Consider the following 11343-nt stretch of genomic DNA (forward strand, 5'->3'; position numbering starts at 1 on the left):
GTAATATTTTACCACTGCATACAGATTTCAACAATAACATATGAAATGCAATTCCTTACATTATCTTACATAAGTCATTCATACAAACAAACAACAACAAAAAAAAACTTGATTGCTTAAAGCTATAAAGTTTTTAATATAAAATCTTTAAAAAGAAAAGCTATAAGGTTAAAAGTATAGTGTTGAAATTTTTCAGATTTTTAAAAAATAAACAAGTTAAAAAGTAAAAATAATCTCTTTAGAAGAGTATATACAAGATTCATGATAATACATCTACAACTCTTATTTTACCAAATAAAATGCAAAATAAGACATTTGTAGATCATAAAAATATTTTGTATTATTTGAGTTCCCATTAAATTTTAAAATACATTCTATGATATTTTAAGAAATTTCTAAATATAAATTAAAGAATTTAATATATTAGTTTTTATGTTTTAAATCAAAAAGTGATGATTAACCACAATTTTGAATTACAGAGTTGTTTGCTGTATGCTGCCATATAATTTTTTTTATTTTTATTAAAAAATTTAACATATGATTAATTATTATTGGAAAATAATTAGATTTTCTTTAATTATTAAAGAAAATAAAATTTACTCATCATTTCCAAGTTTTCATTGATTTAAAAATAAAAACACAACACACAAAACCTTTAAAAACATATATTGCATTTAAATTAAAAAGAAATGCATTTACACATTTTATTTTACATATGACAATCAATTTAGCAAAATTAGTTTTTCTACAAATGTATTATTAAACCACTATTTGCATTTTTTTACATAGACAAATTAATTAAGAAAAACATGTATCCAATACACATGCAAAAATACAAATATGAGGATAAACACTAGTTCGTTTGAAATAAAAAGAGTTTTAATAACAAATTGGTAGAAGCTTTCAAGAAAGTAATTTCCAAAGTGAAATCTGTATGGGAAATAAGAATAATATAACAGAATAATTCAAATAAACAAAACAGATGATATTGCTTTCTCGTGAAATTTTATTCTAAAACTTTTTAATATTTGATAATAGAAGTGAAAAATTATACTGCAGTGAATTTTTGCAAAATCTTACAAAAAGTAGGAAAAAAAAAAAAAAAACTTTCAAAGCAATCACTAAATGTAAAAATTGAATTAATAACCTTCCATAATTCAAAAAGAAAGAAATTCAGCATGCAAAACATTGTAACACTCATTGTCAGATCTTAATCTACTTTGATGGCAATGCATTTTTAATATCACAAATTTTAAAAAAAATTAGCAAACACATAGTGAATGTATAAGAACAGACTTTTTTGCATCCTACACCTACCAGAATACTAATCCAAAAATATTCTTAAACTCAAATCACAGCAACAGGATCAATTGTACGTTTAAAAACTTGTAGAAAATGTAGTTTTATAAAACAGTCCATTTTCCCTTTTTAAAGTAGTACTCATTGTGCTCTTTTTCAAACAATTCATAAAACAATCATATTCTTTCGTAAGCTGTTTCAGGCTTGCAACCACTGATGACAAAAACACATCCATCCTAAAATTTATAAAAGTTAGAATTAAATTTGCATTTATTATACAAAAGGCACTAATTGCAATATGTATTAAAATGTTAATCTTTAAAAGTAAAAATTTAAGATTTGCAGTAAGATAAATTAATTCTTTTAAATGAACTTCATACTAAAATAAGTACCTGAATTTTATTATTTTCAATATAACATATGCAATATAGTATTTTATATTTAGTAAAATATTTTTACTACAAATATATATAAAACACTATAAATATTATAATTAAAATATTACATATTATGCTTAAATTATTTAAAATGATATGAAATAATTATATTATTTTGCATTTACTATACAAAAAATACATATACTATAAATACTATATTTTCAATATAGTATTAATTTTTGAGAAAAGTAGAATTTAGTATAAGCATGTCTGATTCCTGATACTTGGGTTGCATCTAACCTATAAACAATCAGCATCTTTGGAACATGACCAATAAAATGGTAAGTAGCCAAAATTTTAATGAAAATTTCTAATTATACATAACAATCAATAATTGATTTAGGGTAAAACTGCAATAAATTTAAAATATGCAGATAAAAAGTGTTAAGCTTTTAAAACCAAATGTGAAACAACATTTTCAAATTTTGAACCTTTATCTTTAAAAAATACATTTTGCTTTGTTTTTCTGAAAATATAAAATCAATGCACAATCAAATAATTAAAATTATCAACATTCAATGTAATTTCTTTTTGGACAAAATTTAATGAAGCTATCACAGTTGATTTTTGTACACATTTACAAAGCTATTTTGGGTACTAGTCTAAAATTCATGAATGCTATTATTTCCAATCATATGAATATTTACAGGAGCAAGAAATTATTTACATAAGAAATCATTTTAAGAAATTTTTTTATGAAATCAAAGAGAAAATATTTACATTGTTCCAAAGTACTTAATATTCCTAAACTATTTTTTTTTTTGTGCATTAAAAGGTCCCCCCCCCCCTACTTCATGATTTGAAAATAATTTACACAATTTATATGACACTATTAAACTTTGAGAATGACATGATCGATTTAAAATAAAATGTGTATGTCCATAAAATTTCAACAAAGATGGCATTAAAAACAAGCATTCATACCCGTACAAGTAGGGGAAAATCTACCCAGAACTCATAGTGTGGAATAAGCTCCCAACCATGTGCACCACGAGTTAAGCTTGAATGAATTATTCCAAGAACAAGATACAAGGCAATACCAATCATGAGCCTGAAAAAATATAAATAAATTTCAAGTGATACATTTTTCTTCCTGTGTTTTATGTCAAAAACATATGAACCATAAAACCTAATTAAATTGAATAATAGTGAGTTTTAAGAAATAGTATCATTTATTTGCATGAAGATTAGATATGTAAGGTCTTATTTTGAGAAGAATAATGTTTTAAATTTCAATGTCTAATTTTATAGAAAAGCAAAGTACCTATCAGCTATTAAGTGAAAAAAAATAATAAGGATCTTATAACTTTTTTTTTATTTTATCAATTGATATGTATTCCTTAAGAGATTCTTATTTTTTTAAGAGTTATTTTCTTAAAATTACCTAAGAAAAAAAATTTCTCAAACAGAAAAAAAAAAAATGTATCTTTTTTTATAAACAATTTAAAATATCAATATATGAACAGTTGGAAGCAAATTGCAGTCACTCCTGCAAAAAAAAAAAAAAAAAAAAAAAAAAATCATGTTAAAAATAAATAACTGTAAGGAATATAAAATATTACTGTAAAATAAGTTACAATACTTGGAATGGTAAAGATAAATTACAATGAAGAGCCTTAATAGTACAAGAAACAGAACTAAAACTGCAGAACTTAAAAGTTTATCACAATTTAAAGCTTACAAATATTTTATTAAGAATGTTAATAATAATATATTATATTATGGATTCTGACAAGGGAACAAAAATGTCCATATAAAATATTTATACAAAAGGATGGATTTTCTTGAACAATGAGCATTTTTTTTTTTTTTTTTCATTATTTCTGGAAGAAAAAAACCTCACTTTTATGAACACTCTATTTAATAACATAGAAGAACTGTGACTTTAAAGAAACTTTAAAAAAGTACATTTCAAAATGAGTACCAGAAAAAATTAATGCAAACAATCAAATTTGAAAACTTTTTAGAATAGGGAAAATTATTCAATTAAAAACAGTAAGCATTAGTTAACATTTTTAACTAATGATTTAAGTTTGATTTTCTATATTTAAATAGTAACAGGACATCTAAAAGGTCTTTTAATTAATTGGTCATGATCTATGATTTTATTTTAATTCAAAATACTTTTGATTTTATTACACTGATATAAGCATGCATAATTCATGATTAACTATATGATCAGTATCTCTACAACTAATAAACATAAATATATGTGTGCGTTGGTATTCTACAAGCCGGCCCATTTTACCGAAATTAGCAAATTAGGCACTTTGGAAGATGGAAATGTGCATGATTGTCTATATTTTTTTTTTTGAAATTTTAATTAATAAAAATATGCAGAAAAAATTCGGTGATTTTCTGCAATAGCTTATTTAATATTAATGCACAAAAATTAATTTTACACCATTTTTAAATTAAAAAAAGTCCTTTTAATGATATCAATTTAATAGATGTGAGTTTTCCCTTAAATTTGCAATTTTAAAAAAATTATTTTGTCTAATTTTACATTTGTTGTCCTTAAATTCAAATCGTGTTCACTGTTTCATCAAATATTGAATCATACCATTTTCTTCCATTAAAATGAAAGTTAAATAACCCTTATTAATTTACAAGACAATAAAAAAATGTTCACATTACCACAAAATTTAGAAGATAGATAAACCAGATATTGACATTATTAATAGCATTATAATGTTATAGAACTGTTTCTCTTAGAAAGGCCCATGTACATTATAAATAGAACTTAAGTAAGACAATTAACTCTTTATACTCAGAAGGTTTCTCTTGCTCATCATTCAAGACGGAGCATCTTTTTGATGTTTTACTAATTTTTCCTTTCTTATAGTTAAAAATACCTATAGAGCGATAAAAGGATGTAGACTAATGTTTTGGGGAAATCCAACTTAAAACAATTATATATATATGTAATGATATTTTGGAATTTAATTTAATCCTAATTAATTTCCAAAGTTTATCTTAATTCTGCACATATTGACTTCATTTTGGAATATTCTCTTGTTTCCTGGTCCCATTCCACCTTTTCTATTAGATTAATTCAAAAGAAGCTTTATGGGATGCTTTTGATGGCGGTTCCAACACTTCGGGTGTAGGGGGGGGGAGTTACTGAAGTCGACGGATTCTTCTGGGGATACCTGTCTCTCCCTTATTAAAATCAACATGTGTGGGGAATCTATTGGAATCTCATAATATTTAAGCACTGGGGAAAATATTCTCCCTCTCTTTTACATTAATCAGCTCTTGTATCACGCTGTGAGTGAACATACCTTGTCAGCACTTCTTGTACATAAATCATGCATCCCAGGATGACTTCGGCCATGATTCTGCTTCAAAATCATGCTTACATACATTTATTTTTTGGAGAAAAACAAGTTCTTGCATTAGGTAAATAATCATGCATCAAATTTCTATTCCTGAGTTCAAAGGTTTAAAATAGTTCAATTTTAATGTCAAACAATTTAGTGGAGTAATGGACATAAAGTTATATCAAAACAATTAATCTGAAATCAAATAAAACCAATATATCCAGCCAAACAGCTGGTCACCTGAGGTGACTAGTAAACAATAAAAGAAAAATAATAAACTAACTTATAATAATAACTAACTTAAAACTTAAACATACAATATTTTATTTTGATGCTTTTGAGTTCACTTTATTTCTTTATCAACTTATCACAACATTCTTTACCAAGAAAGTCACATTTATTTAAATATAACATTTTTTTATTTTTAATTTTTAACTACAACAGGATTTTAATAGGATTTTTTAAAATCAAGGATTTAATTTCAATATATATTTTTGGGCTTATATGCAGTTTATAGTAGCATCCATTTGTTTAAGAATAAAATATAATTTTGTCTCAGTTTGAAAACAATCATTTTAAAGAATGCCCAGTTAGTTTGTTAAAAGTATTGGTTGTATTTAATTCTTATTAAATTATACACAAGATGTTCACGATTCCTTTAATATGGTAATTAAAGAACCAAATTTTAAAACTTTAAAGGCAAATTATCTTACACCTGTTCTATTTGTTTCGCATATAAACCTTTTTATTGGAGTTAAGTTCCACAACATATTTGTTCTATTAAAAATAGAAATGCATAGATAACTATCTTCTATCTTATGCTATCCTTCACATAGTTTTATTTATTTATTTTATTTCCTCATGTAAACTGCACAGATATTTAGCATAATTTTTCCTTAGTTTTTAATAATGAAAAAAATTACATGAATAACCACTTGAAAAATCAATAAATATGATTTTAACTTCATTGCAATACTGAAAACTATTGTTGGGACTATACAAAACATGTTTTAAAAAAATATTACAATCCACAAAAAATTTGCTTCATAATAGCTATAATTTTTTAAGCTTTAAAATGACATTAAATTCAATTTTATATAATAAAATTTCTGCATAAAAAAATTGTTTAGTAAATAAATTGGTGTGAAAAACACTTTTATTTTCAGCGACTGTTGTAGAAAAATCTATCTTATTTTTTAATTAATTAAAATTTTTAAAAAATAAATCATGTTCAGATGTATATTTTTCATCTTTAAAGTATACCTATGTCAAATTTGATAGTTCCAATAGTCTGGTCTGTAGAATACCAGCAGGAAGAGAGACATTCACATATATTCATTGTTATCATTAGCAGAGATGCTCAACTTATGAGCAAATCAATGAATGAATTTATGTTAAAAAAAATTATTTAAATAAACAATATCCATTTCTAGAGACAAAAAAAAAAAAAAAAAAAAATCTTACAATATAACAAGTACAGATCCAGCTGAGAGATGACCCTCTCGACACAAATCAGCACAAGCACATTTGCTCCACATAGTCATTATCTATAATTGAAAACAAAATTATTTTTTTTAAAAAAAGTGAATCATTAAAACATCACTACATGCAATACTCATAAAATAATATTCAATCATTCAAAACTCAACTCTACACATTACATCAACTAAAGCACAATTCAAACGAAAAGAAAGATAAATGGGGCGAAAAGAAAGATGACAATGAGGTAATATCGTAACTTATACCTTCAAATATCTCTTGAATCAGAATTATAACAGAAAATTATTTTAGTTTTGTATGATTTATCTTAATTTTTAATGTTTCAAAAGGTGTGAAATTAGAATGTTTCAACTGTAACATTATTTTCATAATGAGAAAACTGCGAGATTAGATTTCTTTAAAATGGCAATAATAGATATAATAATACTTCTTAAAAATGCTAATATTAGATAGAATAAAAGATCAAAATATATTCTGATGCATGTTATTGTGGACCTACGTCAATGTAAAAGAAGATTGATTTCTGAAGTATAACTTACATAATTTCTAGAAGTAACCTCCCCTGTAACATTCAACCTTGGTACACTATCTTCAGGAGAACATACAAGCATGACGGTGGTTTTTCTGGAATAAAGAATAAGCATATTCTTATAGATAATGAGTATCATATTTAACAAGTATATTACTTTATTATTTCTGAAAGTGGAGATAAATATACATTTTCATATTCATTGCTCAAACTACATTATTATTTTCTAATGTGAATAAGCGAATCTTTACAGAAGAATAAAGACAAAATACACAATGAAATATAATGAAAAAAATAATTAACCCTTGCTGCTTATCTTGCGATTTCCACAAGCAACATAGAAGTAGAAAAATTTGAGTAACCTGCGATTTCCACGTAGATGCATTTTTCTGTCTATTTAGCCGTGCAACCCGCTCTTTCCTCATTCATGGTTTCATTTCGGCTTTTCTGGTTTCATTCAGATCTAGGTTACCAGACAGCATTGGCTGTCCATGGTTTGCAGAATTTTACACACAGAGCCCACAAGTACATTTGTGGGCTCTTTTCAAAGCTCAAAGATGTCTGGCAGGAAACATTTCGCAATTTTTGAACCTATTTTGATAAAAGAATTACGCAGCGAGAGGGTAAAAAGCCTTATATTCAATGTCAGATAATCTTTCAAGATTTACAAGGAAATCTCTATTTAAGAAATAAGAAATATAAGGATTTTTTTCAATTATGACTACTAAAACAATTTATAAATCTAATATTTTATATATAAAAAAATTTGAAAATTAAAAGATAAGTAATGAAAATCAAGCAATTATAATTTTATGGTGAAATTAACAACAAATTAGATCTAAAGAAATCAGAAAAAACTGATTTCCGGTTTAACCAAACTAAAACATTTACAGAATATTTGTAGAAATTTTTAGTTTTTAAATAATCTGTATTTAATATACTTCAACTAGAGCAACTGCTATTTAAAAGGAAAATTTTACAAATACTTTATACCTTAAAAGCAATTCATACCATTATTTAGTTTTAAAATATAAAATACTAGCTAAATATTTAAATCGCAAGATTTTTCTTCTTTTCAATGATTATATATACGTAACTTTCATATGCATCACATTTTTACAGCAACATAAGGAAATATTCATCTATCATATTTATGTTACAAAATAAAGCAATCTTACTTATTGTCATCACCGGCATAAGATACATTGGTAACTCCATTCTGACCATTTCCAGAAAACATTGCTCGATTCCCAATGTTATAATGTTGACCATCTTTAGCAGTTTGGCAAACCTTATTAAAATATACATACACAGATTCATACCATCAAAAAAAGAAAAATGAAATGAAAAAAAGTAAATAAGTGTAAGTTACTTCAAGTAAAATCAAAGCAGTTTCTTAAAAAATGTTTTTTTTTTTTCAAAAGAAAATTGTAAATTGTAAATAAATAATAAAGCCATCATCAATCACATAAAGTAAGAATATATAGTAAGTCAGAATTAAAATAATTATAAATTATAATAGGATTTAAAAAAAAAAAGGGAAATTAGAATTATATTAATTTATTGAAGTAATAAAAGAAAAAAACTACAGCAAACTTCATTTAAATAAAGGAGTAAAAGGTATGGAAAATTAATTCCTAATTTAAAAAAGATTTGCAATTTAATGTGTTAATAAATTCAAAACCTTCATCAGACTTTTCTTTTCCCTTTGCATTTGACAACATAAACCTGTTTTATTGAAACAATAGAGAAATGTAGCATTTGCTGCACTGCACAAATTCATATTTAAATGTAATATTCAATCTAGTATTCATATATATTACACCTATTTTTGGAATATACACAAATAATCAAAATTCGTAAGTTTTGGATTATGATACAGTTCTTTCATGTGATTATATTATTTTGATTTAAAAGAAATTACTTCATTAGAATTTTTTAAAATAATTAGCTGTTTTTTTTTTTTTTTTCCCCTCTGGGAAAAATTTTTATTTAGAGAGAAGACTTTCTTTTAAACAAATAAAACAGAAAATCCTACTTCTCAAAACTAAAAATATTATTTTATATAAATATATACAGATACATAACTTTCACTATTTATACATTTGTAGCACACGCTTTAATTTACTTGTTAATAATACTATACTTTTCATAATCATACTATAACTTTTCAGTCGATACATGAATGAATATAAAATAGTCAAATGAAGTCAATTAAAAAAAATACATAAAAAATTAATGATTATCCTTTTGTACATACTTCAACATTTTCACAAGCTCCATTTCCTATACTAAACTTAAAGCAAGGATTGTATGAGTAGGTAAAATTATCAGTTGATAGTGAGGGTTTCACATCTTTCCATCTGAAAAGAAAAATGCATAACATTTCATGTGAAATTTTAACAAAATTCAAAAATAGAAGCATTATCATCAAAGTTTCAAGACCTTGCAGAATAATTTACAACTTTCAAATAAGTAAATAAATATTTATTTCACTTTCAAATATATTGTATAACATAATACAATGAATGAAATCAAATCCAATTAGGAATTTATTCAATTCTTAAATTGCAGAGAAGCAGCACTGTAAAATTCCTTAATACAATAAACTATAATTCTATATTTTTATTCAGCTGAAAAAAGAAAATGAGAATTTAAGGATGATTAATCTAGAGTTCTAATAATGCATATCCTGAAAACACTCCAATTTTTAAAATAATTCCTTTTATGACTACTGAAATATGTTACTTTGATATCACAAAAAAATTCAAGTACATGTATGCAAGTATTCGGAGAATTAGATACTATAGTAACAAAACAACTGCTAATTGAAATTTAAAGAAAAATTTTAGTCAAGCAGAAAAATAAGGTGCATGGCGGCAAATGGCCCCAAGTTGTACTGTTTTTAAAACAATAAGTTGCCATATGTGTCAATCTTTTTTTTTTTTTTTTTGTTTCTTACAATAGCAGTTTGTTTGGTGGGTTTTGATAGGGTTAGCTAATTCCCTCTGCCTTGGTGAGAAACTTGTATTCGACTCTCATGTTTTACTAAAATTTTAATTATTAAATTCATTACTATTTATCATTAACAAGAAAAATATTGAGTTATAATATAAAGTAATATGCTTCATAAAAAATCTCAATAAATTTATTATTAAACTTTATTAAAAAAAATACTAGTTCTGCAGTTATATCAATTTCTTTCTTATTAATCTAGAGATATCGTTAGTTATTTGAAATTAAAAAAAAAAACATGAATGAAAAAAACAGCATTTATAAAATCAATATGAAATTTTTTATGTTATAGTAATTATATTATTCTGTTTAATGCATTTCATATTTGTACTACAAAGTAATACATAAACATAAAGAAATACTTTTTTAAATTATTAATTAAATTCAGTAAATTAAAAGTAAATATTGACAGCTAGCTGTATTTATCAAAGTAATCCAGATACAGTACATATTGCAGATTCACCCTATAAAGAAATACTTAATTTCCTGTTTTTTTATATCTTTCAAAAACATAAGAGATTTCGCTTTAAAACAAAGGTTTACATGTACTTTAATTACAGGACTTCGACAATTTTTTGAACGAAACTAGATATTATTTGTTTTATAAGCAAATTGTCCAAATTTCGATATTTTTCAAATTTGTTTTGTAGTTTACCTTGGTTCACCATGATATCCTAAACTTGTAAGGTCAATTTCGCTACCATTACGAAACACACATTTACAATCATTAACAAATGCACAGTCTTCAGACAATGTTAATTTCGCTAAACATGTAATTATGAAATAACTGACACAAATTATTGAGCTCGACGAAACAGTAGACAAATAATGAAAAAGTTCAAATTTTGCAAAAAGTGCGAAACCCATTTTATATACAAAACAATCCTCACACACTTTTTCAAACCAGGTGCGGTTAAATATTATCAACAAAAGTCAGAAGCCAGGACTTGAAAAGCACGTGATAAATCTTTGCAATATATTATTGTAATTTATGCGTAGAATGTCAACTTTTTTATATTATACATATACAATTCGAAACAGCATAAAATGAAATTAAATACGTATATGGAAGAAAAATATCATCATTTTTTTTCTTGCTTAATAATTTCTTGCTTAATAACATTTCGAAACTAATTATTTATTTATTATTTTTATGAAACAAAAATTTATTCAAGCTATAATTTTTAATTTAATTTTAAAGTAGCAAAAGACTTCTCTTAATAGTAATATTTTGTTGCAA

General features: G+C 24.6%; 1 protein-coding gene across 1 annotated transcript; it reads right to left on the reverse strand.

The window, feature by feature from the left end:
• Window positions 1-669: 669 nt before the first annotated feature.
• Window positions 670-11061, reverse strand: LOC129981884 (cation-dependent mannose-6-phosphate receptor-like). The gene is made up of 7 exons (XM_056092923.1): window positions 10759-11061; window positions 9349-9451; window positions 8267-8379; window positions 7099-7183; window positions 6524-6606; window positions 2661-2787; window positions 670-1535 (listed from the first exon to the last, which is right to left on the reverse strand). The coding sequence occupies exons 1-7, from the start codon at window positions 10968-10970 to the stop codon at window positions 1476-1478; spliced, it is 783 nt and encodes a 260-aa protein (XP_055948898.1). The 5' UTR covers window positions 10971-11061; the 3' UTR covers window positions 670-1475.
• Window positions 11062-11343: the final 282 nt, after the last annotated feature.

This window comes from Argiope bruennichi, chromosome 8 (assembly GCF_947563725.1).
Source record: "Argiope bruennichi chromosome 8, qqArgBrue1.1, whole genome shotgun sequence".
NCBI lineage: Eukaryota > Metazoa > Arthropoda > Arachnida > Araneae > Araneidae > Argiope > Argiope bruennichi.

Bases quoted from the DNA above. Each gene is read 5' to 3' on its own strand.
- LOC129981884 (XM_056092923.1), bottom strand. From the start codon at position 10,970: ATGGGTTTCGCACTTTTTGCAAAATTTGAACTTTTTCATTATTTGTCT. The intron at 7,184-8,266 runs GTAAGATTGCTT...TCTTTATTCCAG, and splicing joins TATGCCGGTGATGACAATAA to AAAAACCACCGTCATGCTTG. The intron at 6,607-7,098 runs GTAAGTTATACT...TTTCAATTATAG, and splicing joins AGGTTACTTCTAGAAATTAT to ATAATGACTATGTGGAGCAA.